General features: G+C 45.6%; 1 protein-coding gene across 3 annotated transcripts in view; it reads left to right on the top strand.

Annotated features, from left to right (window-relative positions):
• Positions 1-23,593, top strand: part of UNC5C (unc-5 netrin receptor C) — a 275,298-nt gene that overhangs the window by 236,759 nt on the left and 14,946 nt on the right. For all 3 annotated transcript variants that reach the window (XM_064449976.1, XM_064449975.1, XM_064449977.1), the window contains 6 exons: positions 359-703; positions 3,568-3,655; positions 12,684-12,852; positions 15,178-15,411; positions 22,709-22,858; positions 23,092-23,256. In XM_064449976.1, the coding sequence (XP_064306046.1) occupies positions 359-703; positions 3,568-3,655; positions 12,684-12,852; positions 15,178-15,411; positions 22,709-22,858; positions 23,092-23,256 (1,151 nt within the window). The remainder of the gene's footprint in view (positions 1-358; positions 704-3,567; positions 3,656-12,683; positions 12,853-15,177; positions 15,412-22,708; positions 22,859-23,091; positions 23,257-23,593) is intronic.

Here is a 23,593-nt window from a genome sequence, read left to right as displayed (position 1 = left end):
TAGTTAGTAAAACTAGATCTGCTGGGTATGGAAAGCATCTTGCCCTGAAGCTAAGCATGTCATACTGAAAATATGAGTGCAGCCTGGAAAAATAATCCCAATGAAAAATCCTTAGAGCAGAAACGTGCTGTACTTTTCTATGACAATTAGATTCCATAGTGGCTGGGGCAATACAAGCCCTGGGGGTTTGCTAGAGAGACACATGAAAGAGGAGACCAAGGTCAGTCTGCAAGGACTTTGTGTATCTTAACCTTTGATATGAAATGAAAAATGCAGAATGCAAACCTGAATTGTTACCCAGAAGAAAGTCATCAGAACAGAGAAGTAATACGGTTCTGCCTTCTCATCTCCAATGCAGACCTCCTGGCGGTACCACCAGACCTCACTTCTGCTGCAGCCATGTACAGAGGTCCTGTTTACGCCTTGCATGACGTCTCTGACAAAATCCCAATGACCAATTCTCCGATCCTGGACCCGCTGCCCAACCTGAAAATCAAGGTTTATAACACCTCTGGTGCAGTCACTCCCCAGGACGACCTCTCTGACTTCTCCTCCAAGCTGTCCCCGCAGATTACACAGTCACTGTTGGAGAATGAGACCCTGAACATGAAAAACCAGAGCCTTGCTCGGCAAACAGACCCATCGTGCACTGCATTTGGGACCTTCAACTCCTTAGGAGGTCACCTAGTAATTCCCAATTCAGGTAAGCGTTAGCCGTGTTGGTTTAAAGGCTCAGTTGTTCCGTGTTTTTAAATGGAGTCAGCTTGCTTTTATGCAGGAACAAGCAGGGTCACTCCTGGGACTCTCCTTTTCTTTGTTCATAGCAAACAGATGTTTTTTTCCTCCCATTCAGGTCTACGAAGGTACTTCAGATATTCTTTTCCCAAAGTCCTGGCCACCTTTTTAGCAGAATATTGCAGGGTTTTTCACCACTTTCTGAGACGCAAGGCTTCAGAGCTTCACTGTCTGAAGTGAGATTCAGCATCCTTGACCTTTTCCTTTCATGCAGCTCTAGAAAAGGGACTCTCAGCCAGAAAGCCTCAATCTTGTCATCACACATCAAAAAGACAAATTAATTAAAAAACAAATCAGTTTTTCCACGTTCAATTCATTGCAGACTGTGTGGTATTGAAGTAGGACAGCAGAATACTAATTTTTGGAATGCATTTTTCCTGCACATGTTACATACCAAAGGAGAATAAGGCCCAAGAGTCTCTTTTCTATGTTTCTCTCCTCATTATACATATTGTTGACGTGTTTTACGACTAGGAAAGAGGGGGACCGAGCAGTGAGTGCTTTTTGATGTAATTGCGAAGTGCTGCTCAGACTTTTGTCATACAGTATGAGGCCAGGCTGCCGGGCCCCCTTCAAGCCACCCAGGCACTGGGAGGCAGTTTCGGAGCATCCAGGGAGCTCCTGGGCAGCCTTGGCAGAACTCAGCTCTCACAGCCAGACTTTTTAGGAGAGCCATACTGGTGTTTGGTTCCTAAATGAAGTGCTGATGTTCAAAGGAAGTTCAGCACCTAGATGTTCCCCATGGGTTTGGCACGCTAAAGAAGAGCAACATTAACATCTGAAGTGGAGTTGAATCAAATGCATAAAACACTGGATGTAGGTGATATGCAGGCTATACAGTGGTCAGGAGTCCCCCTGCCCAATTTCTCTGGAGTTCTCAGTCCAGGTAGGACCACAGTACATGTGAGACCACACTCCCTGATGAGACAGCTCAAGGTCTCACAGCTCTTCTGCCTTCCTCCTTTACATCTGGTGGTCAGGTCTTGGCCATTTTACAGCGCAGTGCCCTGACCAAGGAGATAGTGCCTACCTTTGTCTCTTGCTCCTTTGCTGGATCTTTTCTTGGTTTTTGATGTTATGGAGAAAGCAAAACACTTAGATGACCTGGGATCTAGGACATAGCCCCACACTGCCCAGGAAGCACCCAAAAGTGGTGAGTGAGGAGTAGCCCTCCTTTCTGAGCTACTGTGGGACGGGGGGCAAAAACAGTTATTAAATTTAAAAGCCTGAGTGAAAGCTGAACTAGTTAAAAAGTGATCTGGTGCTGACTGCTGAGCAATGTTGAAAATTCATGCTATACAATCCTGGATTTCACATTTCCGTAAGTAGCAGCTGAAGGTAGATATTAATACTGAGTTTTCTTATGCCATGGTGGTGCGCGCTGTCAGCAAAGTCTATTAGTCACATATATTAATAGCAATTTGTAAAGGGAGAAAATGGTTATTTATGCTGTAATCCCTTCAAAATTATTAAAATAAATTGTGTAAAATGTATCAATCTGTCTACCACTAACATGTATGCCTCCATGCTGCTTCTAGATGTATGTATATCCTAGTGATATGATCAAAGCCCTTCATTTATGCTACGCCTGCCCTGTTACAGCTGAGAAAATGCACAGTTGAGGTTGTAACAGGCCTGTAAAGGAAGAAGTGTCAGAAGGCATTTGTGGAAAATGCTTTCTTAGCTAATCCCTTCCCTTCAAAGCCAGGTATGGGACTGAGCCCCTGTACACCAACACATGGGAGGGCACCAGCATAACAAAACCATGTATGCTAATGGCTTACAATATCCATGAGGTGAGACAAGGCCGTGCAAAGTTTCTACGTAGCCTTTCCTGTGCATATATATATATATACATATATAAATCATCTGCCTGTAGGTTTGTTTTCAGCGATGTAGTAATAACTGTATTAAAATCTTTGCCACTGATTCCCAGCTAATCCACATCTGCAAAGACAGCTGGCTGGGATGTGTCCAGCAGGGTGAAATAGCTGGTTCGTGTGCCGTGTTTGTCATGTAACAACAGGACCCTCTGTTTTCTGGGGACTCACCTGCTATATTTCTGAAACTGCAGTAGTGTAAGAACAGTGTTTTGTAATCAAGTGTGCAGCTAATCATCACTGAAAAGGGCACAGAGCATATTTGCCCACATTTTTTTCATGGTTGGATACCAGAATTTTGAGCCACTCTACAGAACTAGGCACATTCAAAATACCAAGAAGCCCTATTTTGTCTCCCTGGTAGTCTAATTACAAGCTGAGTGCATTAAAAGACAGGATGCCAGTCACAGAGGCCATCTTTCAAAAAACAACTAGTTCTTGTTGCTTCCTGGGACAGTGCTGCACTGCCTTCTCTTCCTGATTTTAATTAAGTAAGAATTGTCTAGGGAGAGATGTCCCGTTACAGCTGTTGGAAGTTTTAGTCACAGTTGTTCACTTTTCCATCATTTTACAAGGTAAGCAGCAGTGTAACCATCTGTCTGCTCTTTAAATACAATAAAATGGAAGGGAAGTAAATCCTCTTCTCCACTCCCCTATTTCAGTGCCAACACACAAGACGGATAAGAACAGACCAGCTGACCTCTGGAGACACCAAGGTTGCAGTGAATACTTTGTCTCCCAAGTTGCTGAGGTCATTTAGAGTCTGCTTGCAAGGTTGGGTGAGAATCTGGCATTGCAGGCTTCATCTTCTGCCTCGCCTGTCACTCCTCTTCACAGGCCCACTTTCCTCTTTTTTCTCCATTTTTTCTTTTGTGTCTCTTCTGTTCTGCAGGAGTAAGCTTGCTGATCCCAGCGGGGGCCGTTCCACAAGGAAGAGTCTATGAAATGTATGTGACAGTTCACAGGAAGGAGAACATGAGGTAAAATACTGCCTTTATTTGCTTGTGCATTAACAAAGGGGAAAGACGTAGTAACTAAAGACCTGTGGTAATGTTTATGCAAAGTCAACTGCATTGAAGCTGTTTGCTGACTTGGAGTTAAATGCGAGCAAAGCCAAGGATAAACGTTGCCACAAAACCAGCTGAAACTTCTGTTTTTCTAACCAAGTATTGCATTCTGCATCAAGCCCTCCAGCTGGGGGGATGCTGAATCATAGCCAGAAGTAAGGAAAATGCTCCAGAGTGAGTTTGGTGTGGCAGAGAAGGTGTGAAGTAATCTCTTAATACAGACCCATGCTGAAGAGAACAGCGGAGCAAGGTGACAAATCTGCTCAGCAGAGGGACAGGTGCCTGAGCACCTGGCCTGGAAAATCTCTCCTATTATAATGAAAGTGAATTTTTATTTTACCCTTCATGGTCTTGGCTAGTCCATGCAGTGAAGAGGATGGAGCCAAAGATTTTGGTGTCCTTCACCCCTCCTTGCTCCAAGGTAGAAGTAAGCAAGTAGTTGTCCTGCTTAGCCCCAGGCACAGCATGCCAAGGGCGACCCAGAGCCGATGCTGGGATGACCCCTATTGTTCTCACCTGTTATCTGCATGTGTGGCCAACTCATATTCTAGATCTTAATGTCTACTGAATGATTGGGCAGCCTTGGTGTAAAAAAGCGGTTTCCAAAAATGCCAAGTTACTGTTTGAAGCAGTTTAGGAAAACCTAAAGAAGAGAAAGGTGAGATCTTAGTCTGCAGAATGGACTCGTGCACAAAGGCTGAATGGCAAATGTGAAGCTAAGCAGTCATTACACAGTACTTTTTGCCTCTTTCTCCTCCTCATAGCTAGATTCATTTTTTGGCTCAGCCCCTTAATGGCTTTTATTATGTGCTAAGCCACAGCTGTTTATACACTGCGTGATATTGAACACTATTCTTTAGCTTGGTAGTCTTTCACCCGTGCTAAAATAATCTGCTTAAAGAAAAAATAAGTAACCCCTCCACCCACCTTTTTGCATACATTATTCATCACCTGCTCTTTGAAAATAGATAATTGCAGCTACAGGAGAAGTGTCTCTGCTCATATCTAGTATTGATTGTATTCGTATTACTTTTGGCTCTGTTTTAAAGACACGTATAAACATCATTGAAAAGGACTTTTTCCTGCAGAAGGAAAAATAATTAAAATCAGATGGCATCCCCTTTTATTCAGCTTGCCTCCAAACCTCCCTTTTTAAAATATCTAATTCTTCCCAAAAGATTTTATTTCATTCCTAGGAGGAGCTATATGTGATTATTTTCTTCCCAGCCAGTTATGGAGGGAATCCCTGCTTCCTTATTCACACAACTGTGGACAATCAGTGTCATATGCTAGTCTGATTTTTCTTTGAGGGCTGTAAAGCCTCCTCTGCATGCTTTGTGATAGGTGTTGCTCAGCAGGTCACATGGGATAGAAGGATAGGTTAACCTGTATTGGGAAAAGCATATTTGGAGCTGTGCTCTGCCAAACTGAGCAAGTGTGCTGAAGCATGCCTGCAGAAGTGAACGGAGAGGTGTGAATCCTCACTTGCAATGAAGACTGCAAAGTGATTTCTTTCCCTAAGAGAGGAGAATAGAGAGTGGCCTGCCTTGGCCATCGGGGCAGCAGGGCTCATCCCATCGTGGTGGTAATTGTTTCCTGGGCACACAGATCCCAGCTGCTTACTTGATTTATGGCAGCTTTTCAGCCCCCCTCCTGCATGCCAGGCTTTTCATGTTCATGGAGACCAACCACTTCTAGGACATTTAAAATGGAGCTCGTTGGGTGTTGTCTAGATCACTCAGAGCCAAATAGTCACTGAAAAGAGGCTTAAACACTGAAGGACTGTAACATCCTCCCCTGTTACCTGCTCACTTTCCCCAGGTGCCCAGAAGCAGAAAGGGGTCGGTGGCACCCAGCACCCATCTGTAATGGCCTCCTGCTGCAGGACTGTGCTACCAGGCACTTCACTTTCTGTAGCAGAGCTGCAGCTCAGTCAGAGCCTCTTTTTCTGACTGCATGGGCCACAGATGCTGCTTCATATAATTGGAGCCATATGGGTACCACAAGTTAGTGTGCAGTGTAATTATTTTTTAAAACCGCTGCTGCACCCTTACAGCACTCCAGCAGAGAGTGATAGTCCACAGTAAGGACTAGCTGCAGACATTTGCTTTTGTGGCCAAGCAGTAACTGGAGTGTGTTCAATAAACCCTGTGAGACCCTATATTTATTTTCATGTGCGTCGTGGAAATGCGTACGGGTTGAAAAGTCCCGTCGTGTGTTGATGTAGTTTGGAAGAGGACCTATAGGAAACTATAAAATGGGTGTTATAATCAGAATGAAGGCAGGCTCTTTTTATTGATATACAACTGCCACTGAGATGAGAATGTGGTCCCCATAGTGCTACCCCAAATGGAACCAGTGCAGCAATAGAGAGGCGTACCATCACAGCTCACATATCTCCATCAACTTAAGATTTAGCTCACACTTTGTTTGTAGAAATATGAAACGACTTCTGAACAGTCAAGCTGAAACAGGAAATCTGTTATCCCTCAGAGTCCTGCAAATTCCCCTTTTCCTTCCTTTGTTTTCCTAATACATTTCCCCAGTTAGTCTCTGAAACCTGTAGTATAGACATTTGAGAGACCTCATAACCCAGTAATATCACTCTTTGTGTTGCCTTGCAGATTGGTTAGGAGAGCTTTCCAATACTATTTATTCCATTTCATATCCATCAAAGCATGTGAGAGCAGGAGGGTCACCCTGAAAGAATTACCCTTCTGTGGTGAATTGGGGTTCTGATGGCTTGCAATAAATGCCACTTGGAGGCAGCTGTTTTCTCTAAGTGTGTTAGCGTGCTTGTGGCACAGTGGGTTTCCTCTTTTCCTAGACTGATACTCCAGCAGGCTGGTTTTCCTGCTTTGGCACTGCAAGCTCGTCCTTGTTCTGCCTGTCATTCAGGGTAAGACGGATGGCAAGCGGCTACCAGGCTCCGATCCCTGGCTGGCGTGAGAGTTTCACATTGAGCTCATGGAAGGGTCCATGTGCTTTATGAAGGAGCTACAGTGGGGAAAAGGATATCTATGTATATACATGTGTTTGTACACATACATGTATGTGTGTGTATATAGATACATACAAGCCTATGAGAATACTTTATAACTATCTGCAGGTTTCTGTCTTGAAGCTCCTTGGTTTTTTCAATGGTCATCAGATGCTCTCTCCCTTAGCCTGGGGAAGTATCACTGACTTTGAGATTTGCAAGGAGGGGTACCTTCTTCATCTATAAAATAAACATGTTGTTGTGACCAGTACCCGACAAGAGCCTATTCCCCTGAGCACCTGTGAGAACCTAGGTCTTACATGATTAAGGATTAAATAGCATGAGTATAAACCTCCAACATTTGGGATTCTCTTGACTGCCTTGGGTTAAAAAACAAATTTAGCTGTGAGCTAAATTAGTGGAGCTGTGTGCTTCCTTTGGAAACATCTGGCACTGGTCAGTGCTAGACAGGGTCTGGGCCTTGATGGACCACTGGTTTGATTTCGTATGGCAGTTCCCGCATTCCCACGTGAACCCCTGCCGAGCTTGCACAGCTTTAGGTGGAACTACTCTTGCATGCTCTAATCAGAGGCAAGAACTGCACTAAATATGGCACAGTGAAGGACACTCCTGTATAATCCATCACACAGGAGAGGATGCAAATGAAAACGGATGTTGCCATGCCCACAAAATGTGACAACCCTGAAGAACGGAGCAAGCAGTGCTCCTGAAGATCTTGATGGAAAACACATGAATTGTGCAACTTCCAAATTAGCTGCCTTAAAAGAGAGAATAGTTGGTTGAGCCTTGTCAGGATTTGGATCAGTGGTTTCACAGTGTATGTACAGGCTTTATATTAAAGTCACACAGCTGATCAATGAGTTTGATCCAAGGAGCAATGTTGCCTTTTTCACCACTAAAATCTGAGCTTAGTGATGTGAAATAAAAGAAACTGAAGCCTTCCACATCTCGTTTCTCCACTTTCCTTGTATTTCCTGTATATCAGTTGCATAAACAAAACTACCTTGCAACTCCAGAAGACAATTGCATGAAGTGCCAGTCATTATGACTGGAAAATTCAAAACAAAAAAGGCTAGAGTATGAGCAGAAGGGAAAGAAAACTTTTCAGATAATTTTCATTCCAAAGACAGACTAGCAGAAAAGCCAGGGTCAGTCAAGAATATGAAGTCTGAAACTTAAGAAGGAGCACATATTAAAAATAAAGCCCCAGCAATGAAAGGAGAAATACAATGTCTACCCTCTGACTTTTGGCTAAGCTGTGTAGAAGGGTTGCCATCTGTTGCTATGAGTTAGCCAGTCCTCTCTCCCTGCTCCGTCCTGTGGTTCCTGAGCTGCTGTGGTTGCCTGTGACATCTACGCACAGTGCCAGGGAGCGCAATGTAGGCCCACTGAGGAGCAGAGATTTCTCTAGTTGTGCTCACATCTGCTGTCTGATAGCTACCTTAATGAATATGGTCTGGCTTATTACAGGGAGACGGTTTTGAATGAATAATCCCATTAAAAACACAAATTTGATTGCGAAGGGACCAGAAATAGTGAATAAATGTTTGTTTCCTTTTAAATAAAAGGTGACTGTTCTTGATAAGCGGTGCAGGATGGGACAACATCTAAAAATATCTGAAGACCTTTCAGTTCCTGTTAGCGCCTTTTAATAGCAATGCTAAACAGGGGATTGAATTTTAGTCTCACTCAGATCTTTGTAAAACAAAAACATCTCTTTTGCCTGCAGTGAAGTGTCTCTGGAGTTGTAGTAGCACAGCTGAATGCCCAGTCCCATCTAATCGGTCGTCCCAAGACTGCTGCAAGCCTGAAGTGAAGCACATGTGGATGGGGTTTTTTGGCATTTCGGTTTAGGGTTCTCTTTTGGGTAACAGCCTAGAAGTAGATTCTGGCCCACAGCTTCGAAGATCTGTGCTCGAAGATCTTTCTGCTTTAGAGGAGATAAATCCCTTGCTTTGTATGCTCCCTGCATCTGTGTATGTGCTGGATCTCCTGCGATCCATAGCACAGAAATCGCAGTACTCGGTTACAACAGGCACTTGTCTAGGCTTTGCTGGCGCTGCATCACCTGTTCCGGGAGAAGGTAGAAAATTGCTCGTAATGAATGACTACACAATAACCTGTCTTCAGGGGAATTTGTTGTTTACTAATCCTATCAATTAGTGTTGGGTTTATGCCTCGAAGCAGAAAGATTAATATCTCTTGTATAATATATCTTGTCTACTGCATCTGTTTCTGTTCTCATTAGCTATAGTAAAGCATGATCCTTTTGTTTTAAAATGGAAATTAAAAACAGTCAGAAATAAGAAAAGATCTGTCAAGAGATTTTTGTTCCTTTTTCCTGTCAGTTGTCGTAGGGTACTTCTCTGCTGTACGTGCCATCTTGTGGTTTAGCGTCATTCCTCTGGGTTTCAGGTGTTTATTTCCAAGGTCTCGCTGTAGTCCCTAAGCACGCTGCTATCTGCAGCCACATTAGAGCTGGGTAGAAGAGGAAATTTCACCTCAGCGTGCTCTGACATGCCTTGTCCCGCGCACAGCCCCAGAAATCAGATTTGCTTTTTGCCACTGTGTCATCTTACAAGTTGACGCCTGCTGTGCTGCAGTAAGCTCACCTGAGATCTTTCTCACTTCTGCTGCTTTTCTTTGCTACTGAATAACCATGTTTGGAACTTGTTTCGCTCTGGAAGCGTGAACTGCTGTACAATTAATAGGATTTTATTTCCTACCCATATTTTTACCCTCTCTGGATCTTTTACGTTATTTTATGGCTCTCATTGTTACTGGCAATAGTTCCTTATTTGCTGTTATCTGTAAACTTAATGATTGTGTTGCTATTTGCATTGCCTTCCATGTTGTGAGTAGAAGTCTTGGCCTCATGGGAGAGGTTTAGCATTCACTTCAATAGAGCTGAGGTTTCACCCATTCAGTGACACTGACCCGTGTTTCACACCACTCAAGAACTTCTCTGCAAGTCATTATATCTCAGCTTTTAAAGGCTTAAAGTAGTTAACGTCACTTGCAGTCCCGAAATTGGGGGAGAGATGAGGTGGGTCAGTATCCGCATGAGGTGGGTGGTGGAGGAGAGTCACTGGGAGCAGCAGAGTTCCATAACTTTGTGGTGCCAGACTCAGGTGTGTGCCTGATTGGCAACTGGGGGCTGCAAAATCAACCCATTTTTCTTCTCTTTGCTCGTCAGAGTTTCCTGTATCATGAACGCTCAGGTCAGGAGCGTGCATATCTCATCCACTTTGCAATAAACCTCATAAGTCTGGTGACAAAGATGCTGTTTACCAACTTGGGGAAAAAAATACTAAGACTTTCTATTTTTTGCATGTCTTCTGTGTGCTTTTATCCACTTCCCACCTCACTTGCTGACTTGGAGCTCCTCCCGACTTCGTGTTCTGCATCATTTTTTTATACTTGTGCTAATCAGATATAAAATGTTGCGGCACAGAAAGATGCCCTCCATCAGAGTCCTAAAATTTAACAGCTAACGAAATTTTGTTACGCAGCAGTGACTAAACTTAATTTTGCTTTAAGACAACTTTAGGCTGTATGATTTATCAGTACCATACTATTTTAATGACCTTTTCGCTTTTTTTAACCACATGCATCAGTGCTCAGATTCTTGTCAATTTTAACTCATTTTTCACTTAAAAGACACTGTATGAATTTTTTTTATGGCAGTCATGATATATTCTCTCCTATATTCTTTTTGACTGCTGGGTTTTTAATTCAGTCAAAAAACTATGATAACTTGCATTTTTTTCCTTCCTTCTTCATGGGTCAGTGGTCTTTTAGATGAAGCTAGGTTAACCAGATGATTAAGTCTATAGCTTGTCATATCTGTAGCTTTTCAAACAAATATTGTAATTTTGAAAGATCTTTCTCATAAGACATTATGTTTTATGAAATTTCTTGAATTAGACTGTAGGAGAGTGTTCAAATATCCATTAATGCAGGGGGTAGATGACCTTTAAAAACTACCACCACACTGTGAGTGATTTTTAAGATTCTTGTTGCTTCTTACAAAAAAAAAACCCCTCAAGTAAATGAGTCTGAAAAAGAGCCAACATTTTAGTCAAAAACTGCCCAATGATATATTCAGTTCAGCCTTGCAAGAGAGCAACCCCTGATCTTCTTAATCTCAATCTAGAGATCCCTACAGCATGCTAGAGGAACTGGACTAGGTACTCTATCTGCTAATGTTTCATTTCTTCTCTGTACTGTTTGTTAGGCTAAAATAACCAGCATAATACATGATAGCTGTCCAGATTGTAATATTTTACATCTTTTTTGAAAGGCAGCTATGGCAGCTGTTTATTTCCAGTCCATGGCTTTTCAGAAACAATTGTAAAGTCATTTAGTAAACTCATCAGTTAATTTCCACAGATGCATGTCATCTGGATTTACTGATTTGCATAGATCTAAACTTTTCTATGCCGGACCTTTATTTTCTCAAATGTTATAAAAACCTCTCACAAGTAGCAACAAGAGACACTTTTCAGTGTGTTTGTCCCACTTTGAAAAAGGATTCCTCAAAAGTTTGTCTTTCATTTTATGTGGGATTAATGGATTATTCAGGGACAAGTAGGTGGGCAAAACTGGGATATGCCTGTGGACATATCTTTGCAACAGCCAGAGTAGGTGCAATAATTTGGATATCAAAACAGCTTCTGTCCTGATTTGGCCTCCGTGAAAATGTTATCTAAGATTACATCTACTTTTTTTTTTGCTCTTTCTTTTGGTAAAGGCAAGGACTTGAAAAATAAACAGTATTTAATGTTGTTTCAGTTGATTCCACTAAGGCCAATACAGATGTAAACACAAGTATTTGTAAATGCAACGGGGGACTGAACCTTTCGCTGGAGCAGAAGATGGGAGGTCCCGTGGGCAGATCTGGAGTTTAAGTGCAGATCACATCAAACACTTGTAATCTCCTGCTTGCTGGCTTCTGGATCATGAATTTGTCCTCTGTATCATTTAGAGAGGCAGTTGATGAGGCACATTCAGCTGTATTTGTCATACACCAGATGTCGGGATAGTTAAAGTCAGTCATGCTTCCTCTGATTTTAAGCTCCTCCGCAGTTGGTCTGGGATAGTTCACACATGCGCACATACACACACTTGTTTACAAACTACAGTATATGCAATCTATCCTATATATTTGTATGACTTCCCATACCACTCATTCCTAGTTTCTGGCTTTGCAAACGTGCTGGATGTTACCCACGTTTTTAACTGAACAGCTCCAGGTTATCACTAGAAATCTCAGGCTTTGCATGAACGTTTTGCTCTCTGCACTATTCCTTACCATCCGTTTGCCCTTTCTCCCCTGCCGCCAGTGACACCTGCTCCCTGCAGGCATGTTTGCAAAAGCCACTCTAGTAGATCTGAATGCCTTTTAAGTAAAACGGAGTATCAGCCGTTTTGGTGATGGCTCTGAACCCAAACTGCACGTCTCAGATGTGCTGTGTACCACTTACGAGGTTTCAGACATGCTCATTAGTTCAGTCTCTTCCTTTGTTGTTCAATTTTCTCTGTCCAGACAGTAAATAATTCTTACACAAGCCACTGCTCATTTTTGTATGCTGCTAAACAACTGCCAAATGCAGCAGTGACCACATTTCAGCAGTGGGTGAAATAAAGCCTCTGCATATGGTCTGCAAGGATCCTTCAGATTGGGGGGGTTCTCAGCAAGTGTGGTCTGTAATCCGCTGCCACCTAAACCTGCATTTTGACAAAGGAGCAATATTTGGCAAAAGAAGCCCCACATTTTGGGATTTGGGAAAACAAAACGAAGCAAACCAACCCACCCATCCTTTGCTTGCACAATCTCTTATTTTAAGAGAAGGATTTTTTTGGTTTTACCTACCTGAATGTACCTTTTTTGCCTTTTTCAACTCCCTTAATGTATCCATCTTTCTGTCCTGTTGTCAGGCCGCCTGTAGAAGACAGCCAAACGCTGCTGACGCCGGTGGTGAGCTGCGGCCCGCCAGGAGCACTGCTAACTCGGCCCGTCATTTTAACCATGCACCACTGCGCAGAACCGAACACGGAGGACTGGCAGATCCAGCTGAAGCAGCAGGCTGCCCAGGGGCCCTGGGAGGTGAGGCTCCGGAGCTCCAGCCTGTGTGCTGACTGCATGCAGGGCTCTCTGCTAATCCTTCAGCTGCCTTTCCAAACCGGGATGCCTGCATTTCAGGATTGCCGTGTGAGCTGCGTGGCTGCTGTGGGCAGGCAGGAGTGTACCAGGTGTCTAAGCTGCCGGGTGCCTATACAGAAGTGCTGTCCTGGGGAAGTTTGGTGTCTCCTAGTTCTGGCTATTTCCCATGAAATAGCCTTGATCACAGGATTTTGACACTTGAGCTTTTGGTCGTGATAGGATTTTGTGCTGATGTCATGGGGAGAGAAGGAAGAGAAAAGGAAAAAAAAAAAAAAAAAGGAAAAAAAACTGGCTGGACATAATTTCTGACTCAATTCTAGAAATAAGAAAATGTTTTTTATGGAGGAGTTTGAACTCCCCTGGTTTATAATCTGTTATCAAGAAAGTGAAAATAATGCTGCAAATGAACTCCTGCTTCAGCATCAAGACATCAGCCAGCTTAAAAGTTGTAGGCCTTACTTTTCTTTTCTTTTTCCTTCCTAATGTGCTGGTGGACCGCACTTTGATTCAGTTCATGCGGCCAGGATCCAGCTCTGCTCTCTGATAAGTCAGGAGCTGCACAAGTGTCCTGGGAAAGCAGGCTTGGTGGGAGCCTGGAGTGGTTCCTTGCCAGTAGTGCAGGAGGAGGCCCTGGGCCAGCACATCTTCCACTGTAACTGGAGCATAAAGTGACGCTTTCAGCAAGGCTGGGCCATCCTGGCAAAGGCTTCATCTCCAGCTCTGTGGTCCTACGTACCTGCTGCCACCAGTTTGGTCTCACATAATTAGTTTGGCAAGGGCACCTTCTCCTACTGGTAGGTTTAATGAGGGCAGGGTGGCTTTTGGAGGTAGTTGGGCTGACAGCAGCAAGAGTGCTGTGTCCAGCATTACCTTCTAAAGGCTCTTGCTTTTGTCCCCTGCCTGTGGCACTGGCTCTTCCTCACACTGGGTGGGAGTGTGCAGCGAACACGAGTCTGTCTCGCCAACTAATCTGCACCCCACCGGCCTGACTCTTGGCACCGCACATATGTTCCTTATTTGTGTCTGTGTGTTACTGGCACCTCTTCATTTTCTCCCCCGTCCTCCTCCTGCCCTTGACAGAGCAGTTGCTCTGCCGGCCATCCACGTGGTCTGGTGCCAGCACAGCCTCCGCAGCATCCACAGGGTCATCACATAGTGATCTTCTTCCTCTGCTCAATTCTGGAGCAGATCCTCCAAGCTGAGCCCCACACGTGCATGCACGCATGCACATACACACACGTACACATGCATGCAAACCCCTGCAGCATCGCTCAGGGCCAGCACCTCCTGCCAGAGCCGGTTGCTGCTGTAGGAAGGTGCAATCAGCGCAGTAGTATCTTGCCCTCCAGAAGGATTGTGCCACCCCTGCAAACATGGCATGTTGCCTTTCCTGAGACTAGATGCCCGAAGCTTAACAACAAATTTCAGTTGAGCACACACTGCTCAGCTGCCAGATGTGTACGTTGAGCTGCAGGCCTGCCAGGCAGTGGGGGTGAAACAGAGGAGTTGTGCCAAGCGTCATGTGGTGCTTGGTGGCTTGCCAGAGGTGGCCATCATCCACTGCAGCCTTTTCACTTCCGCTCTCTCTCAAAGCCATTCAAAGCACCTTGTGTTGCGTGCAGGATATTACTCACAGGGTTGAATGGAGAAATTAGCAGGGAAGCTCGTTTCCCTTATACACAGGGTAGGGAGGTTTTCTGCATTCAGGCTGTACCTATTTTTTTTCTTCACCCTGAGTCTCGTCACAGAGGATTATTCCAATGACACAGCAGGTGATGTTTCATGTAGATGTGGCATTTGGCCGTCGTAGGGGTTACTTCCCTTCCTTGAGTTTTTATAACTCCTTATTGTCATGCTTAGCAAGTGAAGGGCAGTTATTTCTTGAACACGCCTGTGACTATTGATGTTAAATCGTGGTCCCTGAATGATTAGTTCTGCAATATCTTCTTCATAAAGTATTGGTGATATTTTCATTATTTGCCTAAGTCTGTGCAGGGCTTTAAAAGCTGCTGCAGGGCCCAGAGGAAAGACCTGAAATCTTAGGGGAGTGAGGACAAGAGGAGGCTTCCACCAGCAACCCATGGAAATCATTACCTCCCTGTATCTATGCAGGAGAAAAGCCAGAAGCAGGAATTTTAAATCCTGATTAATCTAAGGTGCAAACAGCAAGGACTTTGTGCATCATCCAAGCTTGAAAAGGGCATTGCTGTCTCAAAGGAGAGCAGCTCTGAGGGTTTGGGACTCTAACTTGGTTTCTTTCTCCCTTAGGATGTGGTAGTGGTCGGGGAGGAAAACTTCACCACTCCGTGCTATATCCAGCTGGACCCAGAGGCCTGCCATATCCTGACAGAAACCCTCAGCACATATGCCTTGGTGGGACAGTCAATCACCAAAGCAGCAGCCAAACGTCTCAAACTGGCCATCTTTGGACCCCTGTCCTGCTCTTCGCTGGAGTACAGCATCCGGGTCTACTGCCTCGATGACACGCAGGATGCCCTTAAGGTGGTTTTTGCTCTCTTGCTCGCTTTCCCTCTCCCTCCCCAGCTCTCATAGGACTGCAGCCATAGTGGTGACTAGACCCTCTGCTTCATGTATTCTCGCTCCCTGCGTTATTTTTCCAATCAGAAGACCTTGACAACAAGCTGCTGTTTTACAATTTAACCCCCACACGCTGTAAATTGTCCTTTGCATAGAGATCTCACACTGTTTTCCGCCTACCTGTTTTTTTCCCCCTTTGTTTACCTGTATCATATCCCGAATCCTAAGATTTTTGCATTATTAAAAGGCCATAAGGTACACAGGGCTTCATTCATTATTCATGTATTTTTAATGCTAAGTGCCAGCTCCCCAGAGATGGGGAAACATATAAATGCTTCTTTGTAAATAGTTGATAATGATAAAAGAAGCTTCTGGGCTGTTAATCACTGCCTGCTTTCATACTGCTTTATTACACCTCTTTGTGCACAGCTTTTTGTGTTAGGAATTCGCAACTGAAATAAACCAAAGCTGTTGCTATCTCTAACTATATAACCTTATTCTCACTGCGTAATTCTGGCACGCACACAAACACACACTCACTACTTACAGATGAGCAGATAGATAACCATACTCGCTATTTCTTTTTATAAATACCTGTATTTATAGAGATGGTATCTATAATAGATGCACTTATGGAAAATGTAGCTCCAACTGCACATGTAAGAATGGAGGTTATTGAAAGGTGGGGTTTTTTATTTTCTTTAATCGTAGCCAGTGCAACTTCCCAAATGCCTCTTGGCAACAAAACAAGTTCAAAGCCTGACTGTAAGCAGAGTCGTGCTGGTGCTGTATATGCTTTTGTTTCCTCAGCTCCACGTGGGAATTATTGGGATTCAAACCCACATACGCTGGCTGGGAGATGTTTGGGTTTTTCAGAGCAGTGATTTCCATCACTGTGAACTGCACGCTCTGTTTTCCTCCCCAGTACTATCTGATATCAAGGCCGGCCTGCCTAGGCTTAGGTGGGGGGATACTGTTTTGCTATATGTAAGAAAGGCAGTAAAGTATAAGGGTTGAAGCAGGCATATTGTAACTTCAGCATAATTTTGTCCGTACAGGGCCTGAGAGCTTGGCCTCTGCCAATGCATTGGTGTTACCAGGATTTTAGAAACAATTATTTTCCCTGGTCTGATTTCCCTTTTGTTTTTCCTCTTCAAAAAAAGTGAAAAGGATCTTTTGTAGCAATCAAGCTTCGAAAGTCTTGATGGTTTTATGCCTGTGCTGTGTAATAGAATTTTCCACGGGTTTGTCAAGGCCTGAGGTAATAATAAGTGACTCGGAGGGGCCTTGGACAGACAGCTAATGCAGTCAGAGCTGGGGGAATCCAATTAGGTGTTACTCAAGAGCTGTTGGTTTGTTTCTAATAGAGTGTGGGGAGCGTTGTGAGGTAAAGTTAATCTGATTCACTGCGATAGCAGAAGGGATCAGGAGAGCTGCTGAGCAACACAGAGGGACCATCTTTCACCTAAGAAGTTGCAGCCAACATTTGGGAGAGCAATAGGCCAGTCCTTGCTTTCTGTTGCAGGTAGACCCCAAAGTGAGCTTGTAATTTGATGAGGAAAGGTGAGCAAAGTCAGGCGGCCACCATCCCATTCATGCCTACTGCTTTTTTACAGCAAAGTACGTGCATTTTAATTTTCTTTTTGGCACATCTGCCCCAAGACTGTAAGGCCACCCATGTGGTTCAACCCCAGCTATCTGGTCATTTGCAGGAGGAAAAGCACATGCAGCTGCTGGCCACAAACTCTTATGACTGTATCAATTGCATTTATCTGGAAATGAAAGGTCTGGGGAAGGAGAAGGTTTAAAAAAACCGAACCTAGTAAACTAACTGTAGAGCATAGAATCATAGAGTCGTAGAATGGTTTGGGTTGGAGGGGACCTTGAGGAACATCTAGTTCCAATCCCCCTGCCGTGGGCATGGACACCTTCCACTAGACCAGGTTGCTCAAAGCCCCATCCAGCCTGACCTTGAAGGCTTCCAGGGATGGGGCATCCACAGTTTCGCTGGTCAGCCTGTTCCAGTGCCTCACCACCATCATAGTGAAGAATTTCTTCCTTATAGCTAATGTAAATCTACCCTCTTTCAGTTTAAAGCCATTACCTCTAGTCCTATTGCTACATGCCCTTGTAAAAAGTCCCTCTCTAGCTTTCCTGCAGGTCCCCTTCAGGTACTGGAAGGCTGCGATAAGGTCACCACAGAGCCTTTTCTTCTCCTGGCTGAACAACCCCAACTCTCTCAGCCTGTCTTCATAGCAGAGGTGCTCCAGCCCTCTGATCATCTATGTTGCCCTCCTCTGGACCCACTCCAACAGGTCCGTGTCCTTTGTATGTTGGGGGCCCCAGAGCTGGATGCAGCACTCTAGGTGGGGTCTCACCAGAGCAGAGTAGAGGGGCAGAGTCACCTCCCTCAACCTGCTGGCCACGCTGCTTTTGATGCAGCCCAGGATACAGTTTCTGGGCTGCACGTGCACATTGCCAGGTCATGTTGAGCTTCTCATCAACTAGCACCCACAAATCTTTGAGACCAGCTTTCTTGGTCCCCTCTTGCCTCCAAGGCTTTATCCCGTGGTAGTCTACCAAGCAGATCCCTGAAGAGGCCAAAGTTTGCTCTTCTGAACTCCAGGGTAATGAGCCTGCTGTGTGCCCTCCTCAGTGCCCTAGGGATCTTGAACTCCACCATTTCATGGTCACTGCAGCCAAGGCTTCCCTTGAGCTTCACATTCCCCACCAGCCTCTCCTTGGTGAGAACAAGGTCCAACATAGGAACTCTCCTTGTTGGCTGCTCTGTCACTTGGAGAATGAAGTTATCATCAACACATTCCAGGAATCTCCCAGATTGCTTATGCCCTGCTGTGTTGTCCTTCCAACAGATCTCGGGGTGGTTGAATTCCCTCATGAGGACCAGGGCTTGAGAACATGAGGCTGCTCCTGTCTGTCTGTAGAGGGCCTCATCCACTTGGCCTTCCTAGTTGGGTGGGCCAAAGCAGACCCCCACTATAATGTCACCTGTCCCTGCCCTCCCTTTAATCCTGATCCATAAGCTCTCCGTCAGCTCCTCATCCAGCCGCAGGTGCAGCTCCATGCACTCCAGCTGGTCATTGACATAGAGGGTGACACCCCTCCCTGCCTGCCCTAAAGAGCCTGTGTCCTTCCATTCCAACACTCAACCCCACCACATCTCCTTGATGCCAGTAAGATCATAGCCCTGCAGGTGTGAGGATGTCTGTAACTCCTCTTGTTTATTCCCCATGCTACGCATGTTTGCATAGAAACATTTAAGTTGGGCCCCGATGAAGCTGACTTACTGGCTGGAGTGGCTGGAATGCATTTGTGCTGTTCTTCAGGTGCTTTCCTGCTGATCTGTGATCCTTCTCCAGGCTCTGGGCATCAATTGCTGGCACTGGCATCAAACTGGTAGGAGTGGGATGGATTGAGGTTCCAGTCCCCAGGCAACTTTAGTTTAAACCCCTCTTCACCAGCTTGGCAAGCCTATGACCAAAGATGCTCTTCCCCTGCTCTGAGAGATGGACCCCATCAGCCCCTAGTAGGTTTCTCAAAGTGAAGATGTCTAACTAGATGAATGCCTGGTTGTGGCGCCGGTCCTGTACCATTTGTTGATACACCAGATTTGACTGGCCCTTTCAAACGCCTTCCCTTTGACTGGGAGGATTGTGAAAAAGCCACCCGCACTCGACTCCCTTACTGTCACTCCCAGGGCTCCTCAGACTGGTCCTGGCCGTGTCAGTGGTGCCCATGTGACCATGACCATGACCCAGCAGCAGTGGATAGTAGTCAGTGGACTGTACGAGGCTTGGTACTTTCTCGGTGACATCCCTGATACGAGCCCCTGGTAAGCAGCCCACCTCTCCAGAGAGTGCATCACGTCAGCAGATTGGTGCCTCCATATGTCTCAGAAGGGAGTCACCTACTACTGTTACCCGTTGCCTTTTCTTAGTTGTGCTGGTTGTTGCACAGGGAGCAGATCAGGCTGCCTTACTCAGCTCCAGCGTCTCTCCTCATGTGACAGGTCTTTCCTCTTCAGCCTGCAGAGCAGTGAAGCGGTTCTGCAAGGGCACCTCAGGCTTCAGGGGACATCTCTTCCTCCTGATGGTCCTTGCCATTGCAACTGTCCATTCTTCTGCGTTATTGGCCCCTGTCCATTCTGTGTGTGCCAGTTGGGGGAGTTTTTGGCTGTTTAGGTCCACTGCAGACTGCACTTGGAACCAGCTTTCAAACTCCTCCTCAGCCTCCCTGATGTTACACAGCCTTCTAGCCACCTGCTGCAGCAGGTCCTCTACCTGAATACACCTTTTGCTGGCAGGACTACTGCCCAAGGAGAAAGGTCTAGGGACTTCCTGCAGTCTGAGGTCTGTACTGCAGCCTCTTCCTTCAGCAGCTCTGTCTGGGTGGAGGCACTGGCCACTGTTGGGGTAGATGGTGCGGACTCCTCCGCAGGAGCTGTAGCCTTTGCTCTCAGAAAAGTGCCCACCATTCTGCCTTGAGGGTCAGGTAGGATGAGCGTCCTTTACCTGCGCAGCTGGTCACAGAACGGTGTCTGCTTGCTGGGTTATGCGTAAGATGAAAGGGTTGAGCGTGTGTGTACAAACCAGCCCTGTGCAATGGTGTTGTGTAGAGTCAAACTGTGTCTCAGGTTTAGATATGACTATGATTTAGAAAGAAAAAAATGCTTGGGGTGTTTGCTACATGCTTTTGCAACAGCTGGCACCACAGCAGCCCCAGCCGTGCTGGGAGGAGGTCCTTGGCATTGCCAAAAGGAAGGCATTCACCGGGCAGTTACCGCTGGCTGTGCAGGACAAGGCATCCAGATGGGGCTGGACCAGCGGGTCCTGACTTTAAAAGGAATTTCGAGAAGGTCAGAAAGTTGTAGGCAGCAAGTAAAGCTGCCGGATGGCGTGCTCACAAAAATACTTTTTGGGGAAGGGCAAGGGTAGCTGTGACCTCGAGCACTGGCCTCTTCTTTTTAAGGCTGATTTTTGCACTTTGAGCTAGTCTGCTTTAAAAAAAAAGTAATAATACATCCAGCTGCTTTATTCCCATCTGTTTATTCATGTATGGCTTTGAGATCGAGGTATCTGATCTGTGTGTGGCAGCATGGCAGGGGCTGAGCAGCTGAGCACACAGAAACGGCTGCCTCCTGCACCAGGGGTGAGCGTATGATTTCAGGCTGTAGCAGGATGGCATCCCCCAACACACCTCGTGCTGAGTGGTAACTGTCCTCAAAAAAAAAAACCAAAAAACCAATGCACAACAGGCATGTGATCTTCTTTCAGTTATTTAACATTTATTTTTCCCTCTAATGAAGAAAGACAGCAGCTTAGACTGAAGGCCATTGCTTGTTTGTGCCCCATTAATGAGGAAGCCCTTTCCAAATACAGGTTGTGGCTGTCCTGGTGGCACTGCTGATGGAACAGTGCTTTACACAGCTCCCTCTCCTAGGAAGAGTGTAAGAGCGTAAGTCCCAGCTCACGGGGGTGGTGAGAGGCGATGGGGAAGGTGGCCAGAGCTATCTTTGCATAGGACAAGCAACGCGCAGCTTGGATTTCAGCTCAGGAGGGCATAGAGGCTCCAGCCAGTAGGATAAGCAGTACTCTAAATAAAATGCCGTATGGCTAGAGCCAGCCTGCAGGTTTCAAGGGCTATGCAAATCATGTCTCCAAATTAATTCTGAATTAATTAGCTGAGCAGCATGGGAGAAGCATGGGCTGTTCAGCATCCTCCAGTTGGAGCATGTAGAGGGGCTACGGTGACCAAGGGTGGTTACCAAAAGTGGGCTATTGAAACTAGCCACCCAGATCTGGTGGGTGGGATGGTGCAGCATCATGCTGCAATGGTTTTCCCAATGGTAGTGCAGGTCCCAGGGCTGGCGCTGCACAGGCGGGAGCAGTCATTCGGCTCCCGTGCCCCACGTGCCTGAGAGGTGGTGTCTGCAATTAGCTCACACAGTGCTGCGAGTTGTCTTCTGGCCCTTCCAGGGAGGTAATTTGGACATAATGAAGATCTATAGTAATCAGATAATTAATATCGATTGCTCTTTAGACATCTTGATGAGGTAATTAGAGGGCACTGGAAAGAAGCTGGAGCTGATTCATTGGCATAACCTTAATCTAAAAGGTTTGCTGATTTTGTTTCTTTTCCTCTAATGGCTGATAAACGAACATCATTTTAGCTTCAGTATCTACCAGGTGCTGGGCTCGCCAGGGACAGGGGCTTTTCTTGTATGCTAACTAGATCCTGAATGTGATTAAGAGTAGTTTGTTTTGTGCTTAGCTAAAACAGAAGTTCCTTTAGTTGACCTGGGGTGGCACCCTAGTTTTGTGTGCCCACATACTCCTTGAATGTGCTCACTCTATGCATGATTGTCTTTGGCTGTGTGAGACTGGTTGGTTGGTTGGCTCTTGTAATTAAATATGACTGAGTTTGGCTGTGTTGGTTCCTAATGGGGCTTGTCTAGGTGCCTTTGTACCTGCTTCTTCCATGTGGAATACAATTAGGCTGTTTGTAGGCAACGATCCACTGTGGTCTCATTAGTTACAGGCATATATTTATTTTTAGCTGCAGAAAATGACCAGACTCTTGGCTTACTAGCTTATGATTAGAAGATTAATATTTCAGAAACCATGAACCTATGATTTCATATGTACAAAATGCTCCATCACAGTGTCTTGCTCTTGTTTTGATACCACCCCCCTTGACAGTTAGTCTCAGCATAGGCATCTGCTTTCTCCTGTGCCACTCTGTCACAGAGCAGTTTGCCAGGAGTTTGCAAGCTGAAGGACCAGCAGTATGCACAGGTCCCATATCAGCAGTATGCAAGTAAGAGCTTCCAAAAGCAAAGCAGTAAATTAGATGTCCAGTTTGGTGAGTGATGGAGAAGACTGTTCTATTTCAGTATTCAAACAGCGCCTGTATACAAAGTCTTTGTGTTCAATATAATTGCATGCGATTAAGCTTTCTGCTTATAGGACATGTCAGCTAACACTGTGTCTCCCAAAGGAGACGTGGGTGTCTGCATCCCTGCTGGGCTGCTGCTGCATGATGGGGCCAAGGGGATTACGCTCAGATCCACTAATGCAATTCGAGTTCACAGGGAGACGCAAACCTCTGTAGTGCCTGTGCATTTTTTTTCTGTATTATATAAGTTACAGTGTCTAGAGCAGTTGGTCTTGAGGAATCAGAACACCAGTATGTTGTCTTGATGCAACCTGACAGCTTTCTTCTTGTTATCACCATACTGCAGGAGGTCCTCCAGCTGGAGCGGCAGATGGGTGGGCAGCTTTTGGAGGAACCCAAAGCTTTGCATTTTAAGGGAAGCACCCACAACCTCCGCCTATCCATTCATGACATTGCCCACTCTCTCTGGAAGAGCAAACTGCTGGCGAAATACCAGGTGAGAAGCACAAACCATTCACATTGGATCCTAGCAGTGAGGCTTAAAGAAATACAGTGACATACAAGGGTGCTCAAAAAAAACCCGGTGCCAGGCTGCAGTGCCGTGGACAGGTTTTTTTCCCTCCACCATTTGCAGTGACAGTAGCATGGAGCCCATGGTCTCTGGTCACACAGCATCCGCGCCCTGGTTCTGCATCCCTCCTTTACGATGCTTCTTTTTTATTCTTGCAGGAGATTCCCTTTTACCACATCTGGAGTGGATGCCAGAGGAACCTGCACTGCACCTTCACGCTGGAAAGGTTCAGCCTGAATACCCTGGAGCTGGTGTGCAAACTCTGTGTGCGGCAGGTCGAAGGAGAAGGGCAGATCTTCCAGCTCAACTGTTCTGTCTCAGAGGTAAATGACTTCAGTGCACTTCATCCGACTGCAGGCACGTGGGAGAGCTAAGGAAGTATATCTTTTCCCATTGCTACCTGTTTAGTGTTTCCCATTTTCCTCCTGACTGCTGGGATGGACATAAGGGATGGATTAAGTTGTTGCTTCATATCTCCTGTTGCATTTTCCCTTAGTTTCTCTCATCTGCCAGAGAGCATCCCACCTTCAAGGGAGGGAGGAGGGCACCTGTGGGCTCCCTGCTAGTTCCGTCTTTCTGTGTCCATGTCGAGGAGCTCTTTGCCTACCAATCCCTAATGCATCTCACGAAGCACTGTGTGGTCCTGTTTCCTGGCAGTCC

This window comes from Phalacrocorax carbo, chromosome 4 (assembly GCF_963921805.1).
Source record: "Phalacrocorax carbo chromosome 4, bPhaCar2.1, whole genome shotgun sequence".
NCBI lineage: Eukaryota > Metazoa > Chordata > Aves > Suliformes > Phalacrocoracidae > Phalacrocorax > Phalacrocorax carbo.
The sequence above is the reverse complement of the archived record's forward strand: the minus strand, read 5'-3'. Positions and strand labels throughout refer to the sequence as shown.